This window comes from Hyperoodon ampullatus (genome assembly GCF_949752795.1).
Source record: "Hyperoodon ampullatus genome assembly, chromosome: 10".
Lineage (NCBI taxonomy): Eukaryota > Metazoa > Chordata > Mammalia > Artiodactyla > Ziphiidae > Hyperoodon > Hyperoodon ampullatus.
The window spans coordinates 17,071,523-17,094,337 of record NC_136923.1 but is presented as its reverse complement, the minus strand read 5'-3'; the positions used below and the strand labels follow the sequence as shown (position 1 = coordinate 17,094,337).

Genomic DNA, 22,815 nt, shown 5'->3' with positions numbered 1-22,815 from the left:
AATCCATCTTTGATTACTTAAAGAGGCTAATTAGTGTTTAACTTAGAAATGCTTCAAAAAAACACAAGTATTTGGATATCAAAAATTAAGTGTTTAATGGAAGCTACAGTACTTAACCTGAGAATCCTTGTATTATTTACATTAATCAAAAATATCACCCAAGATCTGTATGGATGTAAAGCCTCGCATACAGAATTCCATGATTACAAGTACATGAAACTTGCACATTTTAAGTTAAGATGGTGAAGGACTCCAGTAAGTGTTCTGAATTCACCATGTTCAGTCAAGAGGAAGTACATGGGATTAATAATAGTACTTCAGGCTGGCCTGCTTCTTTAGATTTCATTCATCCATCTGGCTACCCAGTAAACATTTAATGAGTGGTTCCCAGTGCCAGGCTGGGCACTGGGGCTGGGTGAACAGACACAGAGGGACTCTTTCCCCATAAAGTTTACAGTCCAGAGGGGAAGACAGATAGCAAGCAAAGACTCAAAGATGTTATCTTTGATCTTTATGCCTGAAGCATGACAATAATTCTCTTCATAGTGATAATCACAAATGCCTTATTAAAATTCATAACTAGGATTTGAAGCTAACAACATGTCAAACGTTAGTATGATTATTAAGAGCTGCCAATAAAACAAGATTAGAAATAGTTTGCAAAGACTGTCTTACTTGTATTTTGGTACATTAGAAAAATTATGAATGTAAAATTTAAAACTTAACAATGGTCTTTATACACAATCTTAGAATAATTAGGGATTTTAATTATCTCTATGAATTTCCCACTCAAAGTAGGAAACCTTTCTTTAATAACACCTACAGCCCCACATGCAGACTCCAGTGAAATGGGGGCAATAGGAATGTATCATTTGCAGGGGGGATTTTGTTCAATTACTGGAATTCCCATGAGACTCCAGGTCCATGAGCACAGAAGTCCTGTCTATCTTTGATCACCTTACCTGCTTCCTAAACACAGAGTAAAATCCCAATAAATACTGGTGCTATATATGACATGAACATTCTAATTATATGGTTGAAAGAGAGGCTAGCACAGTGGTTAAGACTATGTCTGGATTTGTACGGCTCTCTTGCTACTTACTCTGTGATCTCAGGAAAGTTATATAACCTCTATGTGCTTCCGCATCGTCTCTAAAGTGAGACTACTAATAGTTTCCAAGTCACGGTGTTGCTGTGAGAATTAAGAATCAATACATGAAACATACTTAGAACAGAGACTGGAAATTGCTCTGTAAGTGTTAGTCATTAAAATCATAATCACCATCATTACTGTAACCTGCAAATTCCTACTTTAGATTGGGTATTTATATGCTATCTTTAAATTTTAAAGGGTTTTGCTTTTTTATAATTCTATTTCACTCACTGTACATTACCATGAAATTCCTATTGATTTATAATCCATCTCTTCCTTCTGTCTAACCAATTCACTAAGCTCTTCACTGATTCCATGATGATGTCACACAGTCTTTTACAATCATAATTTCTTAGCGAGTAATCATATCAATTATTAAGTCAGAGGAAAGAGCCAGATAAACTTGTATGCATGCATCAGTGCAATCAGAATTTTTGAATCTGTGCTTTGAACATATAATAATGATGTATATTTAAATCTTACTAATTCAGAAGCACTACTGGGAATACCAAACACATTTAGCGAAAAGTTCTTTTTTTTTTTTTTTTTTTTTGTGGTATGCGGGCCTCTCACCGCTGTGGCCTCTCCCGTCGCGGAGCACAGGCTCCGGACGCGCAGGCTCAGCAGCCATGGCTCACGGGCCCAGCCGCCCCGCGGCATATGGGATCCTCCCAGACCGGGGCACGAACCCGTATCCCCTGCATCGGCAGGCGGACTCTCAACCACTGCGCCACCAGGGAGGCCCTAGCGAAAAGTTCTAAACGCAGAATATTTTCAGTTTATTGCCAAACCTACACGCCCCTTGGTCTAACCCCAACCATGTGTTATAAGAGATGGTGTCAGGCTTCTCCTAATAATTAGTGAAGGATAATTAATTACCACATTAGTTGGTTGCTTGTAAATATGCTACTTAAAGGGATGAAAATGTTTGGTTGCTAAACTTTCTCTCCAAACTCTCTTTTCAATAGATAATACAAAGGTAAAAATATGAACTTTCCTGATCAAATTAACACTGGTTAATGAAAATCCATAGTAGAATTGTGTTTTATATATATTTTAACTTACCCATAAATAACATGAGCAATAAAATTAGATTTTATACTATTGTTCTTAGCAATTTTAGCCAGCCAATGTATGTTCTCACGAAAGTTTGGGAATTATATATGGAAATAGAAATGCATTAATGAAATTGGCAGGCAAGCAAAATAACTGTCTCATTCCCATATAGGGCCAGTTAAAAAAACATTTTTACTGGGTTAATTTTGAAAATAAGTTAAGAAGAAAAATTGTTTTATTGCACCATTATTTTAAAATTAAAGTTAATCCTGTCATGCCCACATTCTTCATCTTTCAAAAAGAAGTAAAAATAACACCTGCCTCATGTGGTAGGTATGAAGTTTAGGTGTGGGAATACATGTAAAGCATGTGAACATAAAATGTTCTCCATTGCTATTAGCTATGATGATGATGATGACAAGAGTAATTCAAATGGTTGCATTGTGAGAAAGTAGCAATACAATACAATAACTAAATATACACTGGTGCTATCAGTTTCATGGAAAAATATGTGAAAGACTACAAAATTGCAAATCACTGATTTTTCTGTAGCCTAATTTAAAGCCAGGTTAATGTATAGCTCATAATTGGTACTTGTGAATGTACCTGTGAATACACAGCTAACAAAGACTCAGCTTTGAAGGCAACACTGACTGACATCTCTGGTCAGATTTTTAAAAATATCTATATATTCATGTGAACCAACACCTTTGGCTGGTAACCTTTTATTGTACATTGCCCTCTTTTGAATAAGTAGGAAAGAAAAGAAGAAAAAAAATCACTCTTGATTCTTTGGCCTGAACTTTAAGTTATTCATGCTTATCAAAAGTCTTCAAGCTTTGGAGAACTAAAAATACATGAAATAAACCAATTAGCTTGATCACATTTTAAAAGAAAAGTGGATGGACTTGACTAAACATCCCACTCTAAAATTTTTCAAAAGGTGCACATTCATTTTCACATGGGGTTTCTAACTGAAGATTTAGGGGTATCAGGAAGACATGTATGTGTGCCTCTGAGTTTACAAGGGATTGGAGTTAGGTTTACCTCATTCATTGGGCTTACTGACTTGTGTTGTCCATCTAAAGTGATAAAGAAGGCTACCATTTTAAATGCAAAGTATTCTTTTGACGTTAAAAAAATCAGAAGATACATACGAGTTTTCTTGGTGGTTGCATTAACCGTGGCACTAAAGGGACCGGTACCAGCGCTGTTGAAAGCCCGGACAGCCGTGTAATATTCCAAGTTGCTCTTCAAGCCACGGAGCCTGGCCGATGTCACATTTCCTGCCACTTTCAGTTTGCTTGATGATTCCTCTTCTCCATTCTTCCAATACTGCACCTGGTGGACAGAAAACATAAAAGATGAGAAGGATTGAGAAAACAGCATCCTTTACATTAAGTGATTTTTATTAAAATGGGCACTGTAATTTATTTACTTTATCATTTGTCCCACAAGTAGTTTTTTAAGGACCTACTATGTGCTAGGTGCTGCATTAGGCTCTGTGCCACAGACGTGAAAGAAAAGGGACTCCTGGGGGAGACAGATAATAAGTACGCAAATAAACCAGATAAATTCAAAGACAGTAAGTGCTACATGCTACTAGCCCATAGCCGTATGAAAGGGAAAATGAAGGAAAAAAATCTACATTTCTAACAGAGTGAGCTGCTTCTCCTTCTCAGACCCTAATCAACCTGGCTCAGGCTCAACGCTGGAAGGCTGGCAGCTAGGCTTAACTCTGACGGATGGTGAAGATGCCTTCTGTGAAGAAAGGGACCTGTCAGAGCAAAGACCACTGAAAAGCCAGCTGGCCACTGGCTTGTCCTACAGTGATGGCCAAGTGTCACCAAGACCCCTGAGTATGCAGAGCTGCTGCAGAGAACAGGAAGGTAGGTAACATAGGTTAATATATGGATATATTGAAATGTTTTACTTGTATTTCATTATTGTGAATTGTGCAAAATGATCTGAGACTGCTTATAAAGATATATACATTTACAATATAAAAATATAAAAATGTTTTGAGAGTATTTGATAAAATAAAGAAATAAAAGTAGAAAAATACAATAATAAGACATGTTCCCCAGTGAACTCCAATTATGCTATAAAGTCCTGCTATGCTTTGCTAGACAGTTTGGATCCTTCATAAAATAAAAACAGCAACAAAACCACCAAACAAATGGCTCATGAAAAGTGCAACTATTCCTCGTGCTGAGACCAGATATCACCATCTGACCATCTAAAGCAGGGGCTGGACACTTAATACAAATACATAAAGCAGACTGAGTACATATTTTTTACTTTCCTAAAGAAACAGGCACTTGGGGCTCCCCTGATGGCGCAGTAGTTAAGAATCTGCCTGACAATGCAGGGGACGCGGGTTCGAGCCCTGGTCCGGGAAGATCCCACATGCCGCGAAGCGACTAAGCCCGTGCGCCACAACTACTGAAGCCCAGGAGCCTAGAGCCCGTGCTCTGCAGCAAGAGAAGCCACCGCAATGAGAAGCCTGCTTACCGCAGGTAGAGAAAGCATGTGCACAGCAACAAAGACCCAACACAGCCAAAAATAAATAAATTAAATAAATAAATTTATTTTTTTTAAAAAAGAAAGAAATAGGCACTTTCCTGTTTTTCTTGCAGTCTTTGCCCTTTTGGTTTGACTTTCATTTTTCTACTTCGATAGCAAAATATGAAAACAGGAAACCATTTCTATAATTTCTGTAAGTAAACGGCTGCTTGAGCACAATGAAAACAGCAATCGATGCTCAGCCATCAGTCATGAAGGCAGTAGAGACGTGTGGGAACTGTGGCAAAAGAGACAGGCACGTTCCATCTTCGTAATGGAGCCTCTACGCAGCTCTCTGGTCGATGGAGGGAAGATGGACCCAGTGTTTACAGGTCTTTTTTTAAAAGAAAGCAAAAATCCTGATTTTAATGTGAAATGTCCCAAATTTAGAGTTGGCCCCATTTGTCTGTGGGCTAAACAAAACGTATTTATGGGTTGCATACGGTAAACCCATTTCAGGCCTCTGAGAAAAATACACCTAAAGTTACTTTAAAAAAGTGAGCAACTATAAAATTATTTCTTTAAAAAAGATTAGCAGCAAAATATAAAATCTCAGGTTTTTCAATAATAATCCCAAATTAGCATATTAATATCATGCCAGATCAATATTTTCCCTATAAATGTGCATGTATATGTGTGTGTATATTATGCATGTATATTTATATTGATATCAAGGCCCCCTTAAATTCATGCAAAATGCTGGGCTCATGTATGTGTATATGTGCATTTTCCCTGGAAAGAAGTATTAGTTTTCAGAAAAACCTTGAAAGGAGGACGTAAACCCAAATAATTAGGACTAAATTGAATATGCACCTCCTACAGCTTTAAAGCATCAAATATAAATTAGCAAAAAACATCCACATATATGACAGATACCTTTTACTATTATCAAAGAAAACCACATAGATTTTATTCATTAATTAAAGATAACATGCCAAACTGTCTTTTATAAAGCCACACTCGGCAAATTGTTAATGGATACCGACAACTCACATACATTCTAAATTCACCAACTGTAAACAATGGAGGTATTGCTTAGGTTTAGATGACTCCACAATGATAAGACACTCCCTGCTCTTTAAAGCATTGTCTAGTTATTAAACCAAGAATGACAAATAATCGATAATTATAATAAATCACTGTAGTCAGCCCGAAAACTTGTGGCCTAGGATATAGCATAGATTGGGAAAAAGAAAACATAATTATGAGTTTTAATAATTGTCACTCAACACATGGAATGACAAAGGCAGGGAGAAGTCAAGTAACTCAATCAAGATCATCCTGTGATACACACTGGCCTCTTGTTAGGTTTCCATCCGTGCGCCATTGTTTCTGTATTCAAATTACTTCAATATAAGTTGCCTAAGAAATCACTCCTTAGGAGACTGATTTAAAGAAGAAATAAAAATAATTTTCAATTGGCATATGGATTATCTTTTATAAATCAGTTCACAGAAGGTGCTTGAAAGCTCTTGATAGCAGTTTGTTTCTGAAGTACTTTAACCAATCTCCATGTATCAGAATGAGAGATTTACTTTTAGATATCAGTTTCTGACAGGTATTAGAAATATTTAATCATAGAGAAAATTAGTGCCAAAATTGAGCATGATATTAGTTCAAATTTACTATATAATCTTCTTAAATAGCTTTACTTTAAAAGTTGAATAAATATGCATATAACTAAAGCATAAATAAAGCAGTGACATATATATTTCCAAGTAATAATCAGTTATGTTCTATAAAAATTTTGTTCAAAAATATTTATACAAGGATAGATATTTTTTATTATGTAAATAACAAATCAGTTATGTTCTATAAAATTTTGTTCAAAAATATTTATATGAGGATAGTTTTTTTGTTTTGTTTTGTTTTTTTATAGAGGAAAAAGCCAAGAAGAAAAGACGCCATTTTTCCTCTCAATTGTGTTCTGGGTTTAAATGGTAAAAGTTCTCCACTTGAGAAGACAGAATATAACTCCACACTAATTTGGATTTTATAGGCACAACCACAATACAGGGATGAAGAAAGGAAACGTGTCCAGGCTGAAGGAACAAACTCTGAAAATATAATTGTGCAGAAAAGAGTTAATATAACATTGTCAGAACATGAAGGCAGCATCTACAAAAGATGAGCAGAGACAGAAATATTACAAAGCACATGAGGAACCCTGCTAACAAGAAAGAAAGTCAGCAGACTGGACCACAGGGGACTGGCTATTATACGTTTAGGTGACATGGATCTTAAAATAAGTATATTTAAAATGTTCAAATTTACCAAAGAAGGGACTAAATTTATAATGCAAGAATAGGAGACGAAGAAAAAAAATGGGGCGAATCTAAAAAATATCAAGTAGAATTCTGACACCTGAAAAATACAATAGTAGAAAAGAAATCAGTGCTACGATTGAGCTGAAGACTGGAAGGCAGAAGACAGAATGAATAAATCCAGAACATGGAGAAGGAAAGAAAAATTATGAAAGCCAAGTTAAGAAACACTGCGGATGAATGAAATTTTCCAACCAGAGCTCCAGAAGGAGAGGTTAAGGAAAAGGCAACAATAAAAGAGAAAATGTCTCAGAACCAAAGAAACGCAGATATTTTCATGTTGTAGATTCACTCTGAGTTCAGAGGGAGGAAAAATAAAAGGTAAATCCACTCCAAAGGAGAAGGTGGTTAAGACTGAATTGTGGCTCTCAACAATTTTTCATCACCCAGCCTGAGAGACACAGGCCACTCTCTCCATCAGTAGCGGGTCACCCTGCCTTGGTTTGCTAGTGCGAGTGTGCACCAGTGCCAGCAACTGCATCCCTTGGCACAGAAGACAGCAGGAGGTGCAAATGCTAAGGTAGAATCATGTTCTGGAGGCAGGTTTGTCTTGGTCATCACCATAGCTCTGCTGCTTGGGTCAAAGCTTGCCCACACTAAATACCCAATATTGGTGAATTCTTGAATGACTTAAACACAGGCAGTTTAAAAATGCCTCCCTCCTTCCCACCACAGAGACACATAAGAAATATGTATTTGGTCTCTGCACACAGCTCCCCCCAAACCCATGGAATCTCAGAAGTGGTAAGTGTCTTTTGTATGCTAATGAGACATCTGGTGGCTGCGGGCTCCTGGGTACCTTCAGGATGGAGGCTGGTTGCCAGGGTAACCAACCTTGTGATTAGAGGGTTGGAACTTTCAGGCCCACCTCCTGACACAAGGCTGGAGGTTGATTTAATTTTGTTAACAAACGGTCAATGACTTAATCAATCGTTCCTATGCAGTGAAGCCTCCATAAAAAAAACCTAAATGAAGAGTTTGAAGGGCTTCCAAGTAAGTGAACACATGGAGGTGCTGGGAGAGTGGAGGGCACGGAGAGGGCATGGAAGCTCTGTGCCCCTTCCCACATACCGTGCCCTACACACCTCTTCCATTTAGCTGTTGCTGAGTTGTATCCTTTACAATAAATGGATAATGGTAAGTAAAGTGCTTTCCTGAGTTTTGTGAGCCATTCTAGCAAGTTATCAAACCCAAGGAGGGGGTTGTGGGAACCCCTCAGTTGATCAGAGGGCTGGACTTGTGACTGGCATCTGATGTTTGTGTGTGTGTGGTAGGGGGGCAGGGCAGTCTTGTGGGACTGAACCCTCAACTTGTAGGATCTGAAGCTAACTCTAGGTACAGAGGGTCAAAATTGAATTGAATTTTAGGACACCCAGCTGGTGTCAGAGAACTGGTTGGTGTAGAGAAAAAAACCCACATTTTTGGTGTCAGAACTGTTTTGTGGATAGAGCAGAGAGGAAGATTTTTTTTTCCTTAATTCACCAAGCTAGTTACTCAAGTCCTAATATTCTATGTGCCTATAAAACACTGGGACTCCAATTTCTTGATAATAATTTTTTCTTCAGAACCATAATACCCTTTCACAAGCTAATATATTTTTATATCGGTAAGTAAACAGAAACAAACTTGAGGAATGTCAGGATTTAAAATGCTATCTCTATTTCTGAAAATAATTTGGTTATTCCAAAAGCTAATGTCCCTGCTGTGAGGAGTCCTTCATATCACAGTATCAGAGATTTCACTTAACCTTAAAATGAAATGCAGTTTATAAAAATAATATATTGAAAAATGGCACCTTATTTAGCCATTAAAGTACAGGCATTTAGTCGGAATAGACTGAAATAATTTTGTGTATACTTATAGATTTTCAGGAAGACAAATATTTCATCTTAGCTGCTAGACAAAACACATTTCAATAAATATCAGGCAGGCAAATGCATTCGACAGGTTTTAGAAGACACATCCAGATCTATCTCCTACTCTTCACTTAGCTCTCAGTCCCTGGAGGGCTGACCTATGTGAATTACATACCAAGCTTGCTGACCCTCTGGCTTCTCACTGGATGGAGAGGAGATGGAGCAGGACCCTGTACGGCGCTCCCAGTACAAATCCTTTCTGTATACCCTGTTTCTTGTTTGCAGGAAATAGGCTTCATTTAGCTTCCCTGACCTACCCTGAGTTCCAAAGGGCAGATTCAAATAACTGCTTATCAGGGAAGGGAGGGAATACAGAAACAAAGGAGAAGCGGCAAGAAATAATAGTGCATGGGGTGGGAGTGGAGGCACAGGGTCCTGCTTCCACCTCAAGGAATATACGTAACAATACCTTTGAGTTCTTCTGCAGGAACTAAGGCCCCCGCCCAGGTGGAGGATGGTAACTTCAGCCTGAGCACAAGTTTCCTGGAGCACAGCCCTGTTTACCTCACCACCAACCAGTCAGAAGAAAGTCTGCACACAGTGGAAGATAAATGAAGACCCTGAAGTCCTCCCCAAATGATTCTCCCTTTAAAAACTTTCATGGTCGAGCAGAATCTTCACAGTTGGTTTTTGGACACAAGTTCGCCATCCTCCCAGTTTGCTGGCCTCCTGAATAAAGCGACTTTTCCGACCAGCACTTGTCTCTTGAGTACTGGCTTTTGAGAGGAGAGCAGCGAACCTGAATTCAGAAACAGAGAAGCCAGGAGACAGGCCGGTGCGAGGAGAGAGAGGCTGGGATATTTACTCCCCTGTACCCCTCAATGCTGAGCCACAGTCTGGTAGGGGCTGTATTTGCCTAATAACAAACCCAGCTTTGTTTGGGTGGCTCTCACTCACACACATACTTACTGCTCTCTCCGGCATAACAAATCCTTCCACCACCTCCAGAAAGTCTGCATTTTATTTACTCAATTCATTTTTGCTGCCTCCCTGTTTATTTAAATGGGCCTGAATTGCCTCTATCCAATTTTCCTATGTACATGTGACTCGTTCTAGAGTGAAGTGAATTCTCTGCCTGATAGTAAGGAATTAGACTCTCTCCATATGTCTTTGTTTCTTCCAGTAGAATTTTCCTATTCTCAAAAAAGTATTCAAATATTTGACATCTTTTTCCATTCTAATTAAAATGTTAGGAGCTAAACACATTCTGTACAGCTGTTTAGAACAGGAGGTAGGATAGAGGTATCAGTGAAGTTTTAGTTTGGCCTTCTGTACACATTTTTAGTTATGTTCCCCTGTTACACATTAAAAAAAAAAAATCTACTATGTTCCCCTCCCTCCCTACCCAAGTTCTATTTTGCCGCCAAACATTTTTTAAAAATCTACAACTCCCCCTTGCCCCCCCTCCCGGGGAAACACTTACTGAAACGGCCCACCCTGGCCAGGCACCACAGTGACCACTTGCATGAGTTATCTTCAACAAGAGGTCCTGGTAAGGAATGCGAAACTAACAAGCTACCACCAACCAGAAGAATTCGGGAAAGGTCACAAGGAAAGAGGAGACGCCAGCCCAGATGTCCTGCCAACCTCCCAGAATCCTTCTCGCTGGAATCCATCTTGGCCGAGCGATGCACGCGCCACCAGGAAGGACCCTGAGTCAAAGTGACTGGCCAGAGATAACCCCAAAACTAACCCCATTCCCATAAATCCCGAGACTGCGAGTCACATGGCAGAGCAGTTCTCTTGGCTTCCCTTACCAGCTGCTCTCCACCTGGGAGCCCCTTCCCAAAAAAGTCTTTTGCTTTGTCAGCACTTGTGTCTCTCTGGACACTTCATTTCTGAGTGTTAGACAAGAGTCCACTCTCGGGCCCTGGAAGGGGTCCCCCTCCTGCAACAGTCCCAGAAATATGCTTACCTGTAGTACTTCACAAGTATAGATTTTTGTTTCCATCACTTATCAAGGTCATTCTCCCAAGTTTTATCTTCTCAAGACACAAAATGACTTTAAAGAAATGGACTGTATATACCAAGCTAGAACTTTGGAGTTTTTGTTCCTCAGACACCCACTACCCATGAACTTAAATCATCTGCATCCTCTTTATCTTGTCTGTACGTATCTCTTGTTCCTAAGCAAAGGGCACAAGAAAAGATCTGAGCCTGAGTGTTGTGGCTTAGAAGATGAAATAAATTGGAGCCCAGGGAAATGAGCTCCTCGACGACTACTTGGTCAAATCAGAAATTAGTCTAGATGCTAATGATGATGTGTGCTCAGCACGCCACCTGGCATGTGATGAGAGGGAAGCAGGTGCTATTAACAGTTGTAAAGCCACACCAGGGAAACTGCAACCCAGAAAGTTAGCCACATGCCTGATAGTTAAATACTCTGCTAAGTCACTTATTCTTCCAGGTTACTGTTTAAATCATTATTGAGACTATGAAAATACATATTTTTATCTTGGCATAATTATATAACTTATTTCTTAAGTTGCCCCAATTAGTATACCTTTTCCTGAGCTTGTTTCTTTCTTTTCATACATACCAAGCACTTGGGGAACAAACTTCCACTAGTTGTTTCCTTTCAATACTGTATTCAGGCTCCATTTGGATGTTAAATTTGCTACTCTTTACACAGATAGGCAAGGTGTCATCATTAATTTCCAGCAAAGTCCCATATGCTCATCGCCCCTCATCTTTTTGCCCACCACCTAACAGCAGCACCAGTAGCAACACAAACAACAGCACTGAGTCCCATACTCAGATTGTGCTAAGTGTTTCTGTATTACTTCACTGGTTTTCAAATTTCCCCTTTCAATGAAATCTTATCCCAGTGCCCAATATTCAAAACAGAAAAGGAGAAGCTCCCAAAGTCTCTTTGGGCCATTTTCACAAGGGCTGCTTTATCTCACTTAAAGTTTCTCCAGTGATGCTGACAGTTACTTACTGTTTTAACTGGGCCTTGGAGAGCATTCGTAATCTGCTCAAAGCCAGACAGCAGTAAGATAATGGAGCCAAAATTGCATTTATTCAATCAACATGAATTTTTTGCCTGCCTTCTGTGTGCCAGATACAACTCTTGGCACTTGGGATACATCAGTGAACAAACAGGCAGAATCCCCTGTCGCTGGTGGAGCTTATATTCTGTCCCAGTGGATGTGAAGGCAGGTTTGTATAATTCAAAAATGGTGTGGGGCTTCCCTGGTGGCACAGTGGTTGAGAGTGTGCCTGCCGATGTAGGGGACGCGGGTTCATGCCCCGGTCCGGGAGGAGCCCACATGCTGCAGAGCGGCTAGGCCCGTGAGCCATGGCTGCTGAGCCTGCGTGTCCGGAGCCTGTGCTCTGCAACGGGAGAGGCCACAACAGTGAGAGGCCCGCGTACCGCAAAAAAAAAAAAAAATGGTGTGGACTTCATGAGATACTACAGTGGCACTACTTGGACTCCTTGGTTTTCTCTCTTGTTCAATCAACCTCTCTCTCCTGACCTGAGCCACAGTGGTATAATTCTACTTTCTTAGAGAGTATGCATATCTGGATGACTCATGATCAGCTTAAACTGATATATTCTAAAATCAGCATCTACCTGCCCCCAAGCTGTCAAAACAATTGCCAGTGACTGGTAACATTCCTGTGGTGCTTGGAAGCCCACAAAGCCCATTTATATATAGTCTCTTGCTTATTTCTCTTAACTACTTCACAAGCTACAACCAGGTCAGAAATTATGATCCTATCATACAGTTTGTAAAGGACAAAGTTATGAATGGGGGATGTGTACTTCAGTCTGCTGTTGGAGGGATGCAAAATGTGCTCATTTATTTTCTTTAAGTAAATTTGATTTAACACTGAATTTCATACCCTGCTCAGCTAATGGAAAATTTGATTTCAATCACTCCTGGGGCTCCCTTCCCAAAGCCTGGCCAAGATAACTTACTGTTACATTGGCCTGATCCATTTAGGCCCAGCAGTTCTGCCATGCTTGGGGAATAAGAAGTCCTTGCTGAGTGTGGGAAGCACAGCTGTTCCCTTCTGTGGTCTGGCCACCAACTTGGGCACTGCCAAGTAGAAAGCTGTGGGACCCACGAGATTTTGTAAGCCTCAAAGGATCTTCGTTTCCTCCAAGGTCACCTGAAATTTCTCTTGTATTTTTTCCTCTGTGGCATATTCTCTCTCTTCACCCTCTAGGATACATGAAATAATCTCCTTAAAGGCTTGAGCTTTGGAAACAAAGCGAGGAAGGAAGGGATCTCACAGGCACCCCCATCTTGATAGCCATCACAAACTCTCATGAGGCAAAAGAGCTTGGAGTTGAAGAACTGCTTGAGAATAGTTACTGGGGAGAAATCTATAAATTAATATCTGAAAAATTCTTCTGGGACATGGCTCACACTTATTCATTGCTTATTATTATGAGCCAGAAACTGTGAGAAGCACAGATGCCTAATCTCATTCAATCCTCTCAAAATCCTAATTAGGTTAGGCCCATTGCTCCCATTCTGCAGGTGAGGAAAATGAGGCTCACAGAATTTATGTAACTTTTCCAGCACAGTGAGTGGCAGAGTTGGGATGTGGCACAGGTGTGACCTCAGGATTATGCTCCTTTATATCTGTGTTCCTTCTGTCTCACTTACCATTCCTGTCAATGCCATTTCTCTAATCATTGGGGAGCTACTATTGGTTGCCCACTATCTTTCACTGCTTCTACTCACTGTCAGGGAATTAAAGGAATTTCCCATCCAAGTGTTCCTGGCTTCCTTTAAGATACTGATCAAGTTGCTCTGCTGTATTTATATGGTGTTTTGCTTCCTCAGTATCACTTCGGTTTCCTTAAGTCTGGACAGCTCTGTCTGTGATCAGGGTCTCTGTCAAGACCAGGGCCTCTGTATTAAGACCAGGGCTTCCTATACATACGTGTGCAGGAAGATGTTTCCCTATGGATATTTGCTAAAAATGCACATTCACAACACCCACCCCTAGATGTTTGGGTTCCGTGGGCCCAGGGAGGATTCTGGGGGCTCATCTTCAGCAAAAATTTAGGTAATTGTGGTGAAGGTGGCCCATGGTGCATCCTTTGAGCATCACTGCTCTAGCCAATCCTTTCTCTAATTTATTCAAGTCACTGCTTGTTTGATTATAAGGACCAGAAACTCTCTCAAGTTCAAATGTAAAGGGAGCTGGCTGAAAAGGAGGACAAGGTGACATTATGAGAAAGAGAATAGCCAACTCAAGAACTGGACAATTGTCAAAGAGCTCTTCTATTTTGCTCTTTAAGCTCCATGGGTCCTTGTCGCCTCCATCCTTTAGGGCTGCATGAGAGTATGTCTGCTCCAGCTCATCTCTGTAAATCAGCTTTGTCCTATCTGCCCATGGCCTTCACTTGGGAAGTCTGAACTGGGTCCTAAACTTGACATATCACTGCATTATGCTCATTAAACACAATCTCTATGCTGCTTGCTTCAATACTTCAAACAAGAATTTGACTAGGGCTTCCCTGGTGGCGCAGTGGTTGAGAGTCCGCCTGCCGATGCAGGGGACACGGGTTCGTGCCCCGGTCTGGGAAGATCCCACATGCCGCAGAGTGGCTGGGCCCGTGAGCCATGGCCGCTGAGCCTGTGCGTCCGGAGCCTGTGCTCTGCAACGGGAGAGGCCACAGCAGTGAGAGGCCCGCGTACCGCCAAAAAAAAAACAAAACCAGAATCTGACTAGCTCAGCTTAACTGTCCATGGGCCAGCTGCCTTTGGGCAAGTGGCCACCCTCGTGCAGTCACTGAGGTTATGTTGGCAAGTGGCAGGGTACACGGTCCTGTATTGCAAACACGTGCATGTAAACGTGCCACTGAATCAGGAATTAGAAGCAGGAGGGAAGCTTGCTAAGAAGATGGCTGTGGGTCGGGGTGAAATCACAGCTGTGGCTACCACAGTGTCATCGTCACAGAAACCTTCTTAAGACTTCGCTTTTTATCTTGTCAGCTCTCAGCTCAACTGCTCCCACTTTTCTCTAACTGCTCCATCCTAAACATGGAGCCCAGTCCAGAATGGTTCTTCTTAACATTCAGAGCCGTCTGTGACCTGGCCCTGCTGTACCCTTCTACCTTTACCTGCCCTACAGGAACCACCTGCCACAGGTGGACCTGTACTCCTTCCACTCTTTCAATGTGCCATGCTCAGTCTGGAATGTTTCTACTTTCTCTACGTTTACTTGTTTTTTTCTTTGAAGTCCTGTTAAACCTTACTACCCTTATGAAACCTTTCAAGGTCACTCATCCCTCAACCACTTTCTGTGTGGCCTACTCTGAACTTCATTGCATTTGGTCTCGCGTTATGCCGTTTCAGACCTTTCATCTTATTTCACCAAAGGCAATGATTTGAAGGCAAGAATTACATGCTATGCAAGGCTGACTTCTCTAGAGCCTAGAAGTAGCAAGCCCACCAAGAAAATAAGACAAAGCACTGGAAGAGCTATTAGCAGATATACCCAGTGAACTTAAATACTATGTTTCGATCTCACTCTTATTTTTTAGCCAAACTAGCTACAGATTAGGCCCACAGGATACATGATTTCCTTTCATTTTATTATTATTTTTTCCTTTTATACCTCAACTAAAGTCACTTTCATTCAACTGGTTGAGTTAAAGTCAATATCTGTTGATAGTCACATAGAACAATACGGTGATAAAATTGAACAAAAGTCCGACTTTAGCTAAGATGTCATTGTGAAGAAGACTTTTAAATGAAAGCAGACAAGGTAGCGTGGCAACATACTTACACGAGCTAATTAATTTTAAAAGACATTACCTCATAGCCGAGTAAGTGTCCATTGCTCAACTTCCAAGGAACAGCGTTCCAAGAAACTTCAATTTCTGAGGAAGACAAGCTATTTGCACAAACTTGAGATGGAGCTACTGTAGGCTCTATTTGGGAACAGAAAAATATACTGAAGTTCTTATTTTTTTAAAAAAAGCATTTTAACATATTTGAACATGTAAAATATTCTGTAAAAATATTTGAAAACATGAACCATGTCTTGGTCACTTTCCATTTCCTAGGAAGAGATAGCATCACAGCCACAGGCTTTTCCTTGCTGAACAGCCAGAGCAACTTGCTCCCTCTCTGGCACTCCCTTCTTGGTATCCTACTTTCCTCCCCATCATTATTTCTCTCCTCTCTGTCCCACAGTCCCTATGGGAAATCCTATGCCCACAAGTGCTACTTACTTTATGTTATTTTTTGTTTTTCCAAATAAAGGTCAAGGTCTACAGAGTTCATTTATTCAATAAGCATTTAGTGAGTGCCTTGTCTAGCCAGGCCACAAGAGGGTCAAAGTTAAATGAGATCCTATACTCTTCTGGAGGAGATAAGCACACACAGAGCTTAATACACAAGAAGAAATCCCCTTTGTAACGGAGAGCTCTTGGAGCTTCATGGATCTCACAGCGGTTCTTTCCTCTTAGGAGCTCTAAGCAGAGATGTGTCCTCTCCCAGTATCCATTTCTACGTTAAAGGATCCTGCTCCCTGGCCATGGCTGGTGCATACTGAGATAGACCCCTGGTCCAAGGATGGACCTATTAGATTTTTTTCTCTTGAGAATTTGAAACGTGCTTTGGAGAAACGAGGAAGACTTGAGGCCAATCAATCCAGCCCTGGTGCCCTAGAGAAGCCCTAGGTTTCTGAGGGCCCAGAGCTTCTCTGATTAAGGCTCTTCATGAGGTTTGCTATTTACCTCTCTCTTGGCTTCAATGAAAGGTGCGAGTATATTTCCAATAAATCCCTGCTTTTTTAAAAGGCAAGTCAAATCAGTTTCTGACATTTGGAACAGAAAGACCTTTAACCAAATCATCAGTGGTGGCAAGAATGGAAACAGGAGAAGGAAAGTGCAGGAGGCAAGAAGATACTAAAAGGCTCTGGCCGTCCCTCCTTCCCAGCTGCTGCCTGCCCCCAACCCCGTCTACCCAAACTCCCTGGTTAATTTAATTGCCATCACCCTTCAGACTCCTGACCTGCTCTTGTAATGATAATCCTTCTCAGCAACTCTTGGAGATGGGGTCTGGCTATGAATATAAAAGCTCTTGGTTTTGCAAAAAAATTAAAAATTCTGTTCCCTTTTTCTCTCAGAACTCAGTGGGAAAAGAGAACAAAAACAGGAGGTGACAGTATGACGAAAAATTGAGCCTCCTTACTGTTTTGGACCCACTTTCTCAATTTACTGTAAGGCTCGGAGGATAGAGGAGATACTGTGAAATCGGATTTCATGAGCTCAAACTACTCAAGAGCAAAGGCCCGGGGTTAAAATACTAGCTCAGTAGGTCTGTATGGATTTTGGCAAGTTCATTAATTTCTTTCATCAAGCTTCTGTTTTCTCCTGTGTAAGTGGGAAAAAACAATAGTACCTACCTGTCATTCCTCCTTGGAAAATTCAAATTAGGTAATGTCTGGCTGATAGTAAGCACCCAATACATGCTAGCTCCTGCCATTCTAACTAGCTAGAACCGCATCAGATAGCCAATATTCAGCTGCTTTTGACCTATAAAATGGCAATTTCATAGGATTCTCCTAACAGTACTATTATTTTTACTATTACTTTCTGGGACAGAAAGGCAGAGAAAGGGAGTGAGTCCAGAGTGGAGTATGTATGAATCTATACCGACTAGAACTGGTGAAACCCATCCTCAAACCTGCATATTCCATACCTCCCCAAGGTCAGACTTCCGGTCCTCCCTCTCCATCCTGCTAAAACCTCTTTCTCAGGTCTAGGAACCACTATAAAACTTCAGACGAGGGCACTTCAAAAAGAGTATCTTAATATTACCTCCCAAAGAAGAAAGCTGTAGAAGGCTGTGCTGCTCCCTGCTTCACAGACTGGAACTCAATGTATTCCTCATAAGCAGATTTTCAACTAACTATTACCCCCTCTAACTATCCATTGAGTCTCACACTTCAAGTAGGCATGGTTGATCTTTATTACCTGGACTAGTCTCTATGACTTCAATCATTCTCCTTTTCAAGAAATATATCTGAAGTCACAAAGAACTTCCAAATGGGTTTTTGGAGCACAATTGGTTGATTAAGTGTGGAAGTGACATACAGATCTTCCTTGACTTATGAGGGGGTTACATCTCGATAAACACATCTTAATTTGAAAATATCATAAGTCGAAAATGCATTTAATATACCTAATATAGCAAACAGCAAAGCTTAGCCTAGCCTACCTTAAACAGGCTCTGAACACTTACATTAGCCTACAGTTGGGCAAAATCATCTAATACAAGGCCTATTTTACAATAAAGTGTTGAGTATCTCCTGTAATTTATTGACTACTGTACGGAAAGTGAAAAATAGAATGGTTGCATGGTACAGAATAATTTTAAGTATATCCATTGTTTACCCTTGTGGTTGTCTGGCTGACTAGGCGCTGTAGCTACTGCTGCCCAGCATCCTGAGAGATTATTTTACTCTGTAACACTAGCCCAGGAAAAGATTAAAATTAGAAACTCGAATTCCAATTTCTACTGAAATGTGTCTCACTTCATGCCACTGTAAAGTCAAAAACTCATTAAATTGAAGACCATCTGTCTAATCATAGCCTTTCCATACCTTCTTCTGCAGAGAACACTGTTGTCACTGGGCTAAATGGTCCTTCACCTTTGTTATTATAAACACCCACTTTAACTTCATACAGTGAAAATGGCAGGATGCTTTCATTTCTAAAGACATATCTTGGGGTATCAGGAGATGTGACCACTGTCTGGATCCAGTTGGTTACTCCGACAGGGCGGAAAGCAACAACATATCCAAAACCTTCACCATTCTGTAGTTCTTCAGGGACTGGCTGTAAAGGAAAGGCATATTAACTCACGCTTTCACACGAGAGCAAGGCAAAAATAAATGCAGCTATAATGCGGAGTCTTTTGTAAAAGCCATCAAATAATAATCTACATTGTATTAAGTGGTTGGATTAAAAAAGGAGAAAAAGGTCAGGGGGACAGTCAGCTGCTTTTAAATAAACATATGCCACTCTTTCATAGCCATCAGATAACTAACTGGAATTTTCCTAAATTATTCAGATTTTTGATCATCTTGCAGCCCCAAGTTGAGTTCCGAATAATAAAGATATACTTTCAGTTGAAATACTGCATCTCTAAATCAAATAAAAATAATCTCATCCACAATGTTTATTTTATAGAAAAAAACTACACATTGACATGATAATTCAGAGCAAAAGAGTAAAACTTTAAAAAAGGAAATAAAAACAATATATTAAACTCAAAGCTGTATTTGCATCATGTCAAAAATTCCTATTGACACTCCATAATCTCTTGACTTCTTATTTTTCCATCCACATCTTCAAATAATGTAGACGATTCTAGTGCCTTCTGACTTTGTTAATTAATATTTTTCCTAATTATGACTTAAAGCAAGGGCTGAGAGAATGGCTAGGAAGCAGCACCGGCTGGAGAAGTGGCGTGTGCATCACCAGCAGGGGAGCAGCTCCAGAGGTGCTGCTCCAGAGTAAACAGCCAGGACTAGACTCTCACCCCTATGTTTACCAGCCAGATGACCTCCGGCAAATTATTTAACATCTCTATGCCTTAGTGCTTTCATCTAAAAAATGTTGCGAGGATAAAATGAAAAAATATGCAAAATGCTAGGAACAATGATTAACACAGAGTGAACACTCAAAAATATTAGCTACTAGTTCCAGCCACCACCACTAGCACCACCCAGGATGCCATGAGTGTGGGAAGAGCGTCACCCTGAGGGGCAGGCGCTGTGCAGACACTTACATCCCAGGTGATCACCAGTTCAGACCGGCTCCCACCTCCTCCACTGGCATCTGAAGGAGGCACTTCTGGCACTGAAAGGTTAGAAAGAAAGACTGAAACCCTGCTAGCATCTAGTAATATTTATCTGAAAGAAGACTCAATGTTGTTTACTTTTACTACTTAAAATAATTTGATCATTGGCACATTACACGTGTGTGTGTGTGTGCACGTGCACACGTGGGTGTATATATGCAATTATATGTGTGTATATATGTGTGTGCATATATATGTGTATATATATATATATATTTGAGGGAGATCATCATATGCTTTATATTTGCATAAAATTATTAGAGATTCAAAATATCTCAAACAGTAAGAAAACAATGACTCAGTGTGAAGGTTAATAAAAGAAGAAAAAGTGATTCATCACGGATGATGATAAATCAATCCCGTATGGACATTTTTTTCCCCCAGTTTCAAAGCTATTTTTTAAATTGAGGTATAGTTGATTTACAATTGTTCAGGTGTACCGCAAAGTATTCAGTTATATATATGTATACATATATATACACACACATATATGTTCTTTTTCAGATTCTTTTCCCTTATAGGTTATTATAAGATATTGAATATAGTTCCCTGTGCTACACAGTGGGTCCTGGTTGTTTACCTATTTTATATATAGTAGTGTGTACCTGTTAATCCCAAATTCCTAATTTATCCCACCCTTCCCCTTCCCCCTTTGGTAGCCATAAGTTTATCTTCTATGTCTATGAGTCTATTTCTGTTTTGTAAATAAGTACATTTGTATCATTTTTTTTAGAGTCCACATATAAGTGATATCGTATGATATTTGTCTTTCTCTGTCTGACTTGACTTCACTTGGTATGATAATCTTTAGGTCCATCCACGTCAGCATGAACATTCAACTTGTGACTATTTCAAGTACAGACTTAGTTCTCAGAACAACACTGACTCTATATAAAGATGACCCATACTTAAATCCTCAAATCCTGTTATGAGATAATCTTTATGAACCTCACACAGGCTTTTATGCTGAGAAATTTATGCTTAGTAAATACCATGACACACCTAGAACATAAGTTCCCTGAAGGTGGGTCTTTGCTGTGTTCAGAGCTGTACCCACTGTACCTAGAAAGTGCTCAGTGCACAGCAGGTACTTCCTGAATACGTGTTGTGTGAATAAATGAACTGAGCACCAAGACAGACAGGGCTCCCCGATTTCTCACAATACCTGGCATAAACATTATATGCATTGTCCCGTGTAAAAGAGCATCATCAAAATTATTGAAATGTATTCCATGACTTCTATCCTGGCTTTGTTCCAAAGTGATATATTGGCTGTATTTCAAACATAATTTTAGTTAGTTTTAATTAATACTACAGACTCTGAAAAGGAAAGTCTTAAGTCCTCTCTGATGCCTCAATAACGTGATACCATGTACAATTTCTACTGTGCAGTTTCAATGTTAGGCTATTTTTAGCATTACAAAAAGAGTCGTATGGTTAATATTAATAGTTGCCCCACATGGAAAATTTTAACAATAATTCTCTCTTACTTTAATTCTCAAGGGGCCAAAACATACCTATTCATCAATTGCTTAAGCTTGGTGGCAGAATGAGACTTCCTAGCAGCTGAGCTCCCAGAAGTCATTATCCTACCAATTTGTCAATGCTTGTTATAAATGAAAACAGCACTTCCCCTGTTAACAGGGTGACTATATCAGATAGTAATTATAACCTTAAGTGACAAAAACATATTCACTCTACATGCACTAATGAATGCTGACGATGGACTGAACTCTTGCAAATGTCACACTACATCAGAATCACTTACACGTGTCTTTTGACAAATGCCATATGGCCAGTCTGCCGTTAGATAGTTCAGATAATTGCGACAATGCATTATCGAGGCTGGAGATCAAGCGCAAGAGAAGTGGAAATACACACCCAGAAAAACCTATGAAGCCATGACTCAGAAAACAAAAACACTAACCTGCCTCCTCAGTTCTTACTTTTTCTGAGGGTAAACTGGGTTCTCCACCTCCGATTTTGTTACTGGCTACAACCCGAAATTCGTATTCCACCCATGGATTTAACTCGACTACGGTAGCTGTGTGTGTTTTCCCATCAATGACCTCAGGCACTACAAAGGAAGATTTCAGAGAGGTAAACGCCTGCACGTCTTAGGGTTGACCTGAAATCCATACGTACGTACCGGCGGCATTTGCCTCTCCCCCTTTACCTGTTGTGGCCGTCTGCCAACCCACGGAGAAAGGGGTCCGTGCCTGGACAGCATAGGATAGAACTGGGCTGTGGTTGTCTGTACCTTCTTTCCAAGAGAGTTGGGCTGTTGTATCTGTAATTTCATCTACCTTTACGTCTTCTGGTGGTCCAGGTGAACCTAAGGCAAAAATGCAAACAATATTCAGCAATTCCATAAACGTCATTCTCTTCTACCAATGTGAAGAACATGCCCCACAGCACTTGAATTCCTTCAACGGATCCCAATTTCAAAAGCACTTAGGGAAAAAGGACATTTACCTGGCAACAAAACTTCCACTTTTTTTCTTTCACATTCCTGTTGCTAGATATTAAATCTGCATTTTGAGCCATGAATTCCAAAGGCATAATACTCCACAATTGCAAAGGAAACCTGCTTTTTGAGCCCTCTTTTCAGCAGGATTCCTGCACTGTTCCAAATTCAACATCCTTTACTTTTGGCGCGAAACTTTTTTCTTTAATCTTCTGGGACATCTCTGTAGTTCCCAGTTTGTAATCTAGAGCTGTTTTATTCTACCATGCACTCTGGGTGATTTTTCAGCTCAGGAGCAAATCAGTTCTTTGGACAGTAGCTCAGACTGGCAAATTTTCTCAGGCATCCTAGATGATCCTGTGTTTTATTTTGGAAGTAGACACACACACACACACACACTATCACTACTCTCTTTCATATTAAACACTACTGCTGTATTAATGACATGCTCAAAAACACATCAGCTTGGCAGCAGCTGTGGAAGGCTTAT

At 40.2% G+C, this 22,815-nt stretch overlaps 1 protein-coding gene across 1 annotated transcript in view; it reads right to left on the bottom strand.

The window, feature by feature from the left end:
* Positions 1–22,815, bottom strand: part of CNTN3 (contactin 3) — a gene marked incomplete at its 5' end in the record, with an annotated part of 246,338 nt that overhangs the window by 14,593 nt on the left and 208,930 nt on the right. Inside the window, 6 exons of the mRNA XM_079712276.1 lie at positions 3,367–3,550; positions 15,800–15,915; positions 18,597–18,831; positions 19,787–19,857; positions 21,786–21,935; positions 22,035–22,193. Coding sequence (XP_079568402.1) covers positions 3,367–3,550; positions 15,800–15,915; positions 18,597–18,831; positions 19,787–19,857; positions 21,786–21,935; positions 22,035–22,193 — 915 coding nt within the window. The remainder of the gene's footprint in view (positions 1–3,366; positions 3,551–15,799; positions 15,916–18,596; positions 18,832–19,786; positions 19,858–21,785; positions 21,936–22,034; positions 22,194–22,815) is intronic.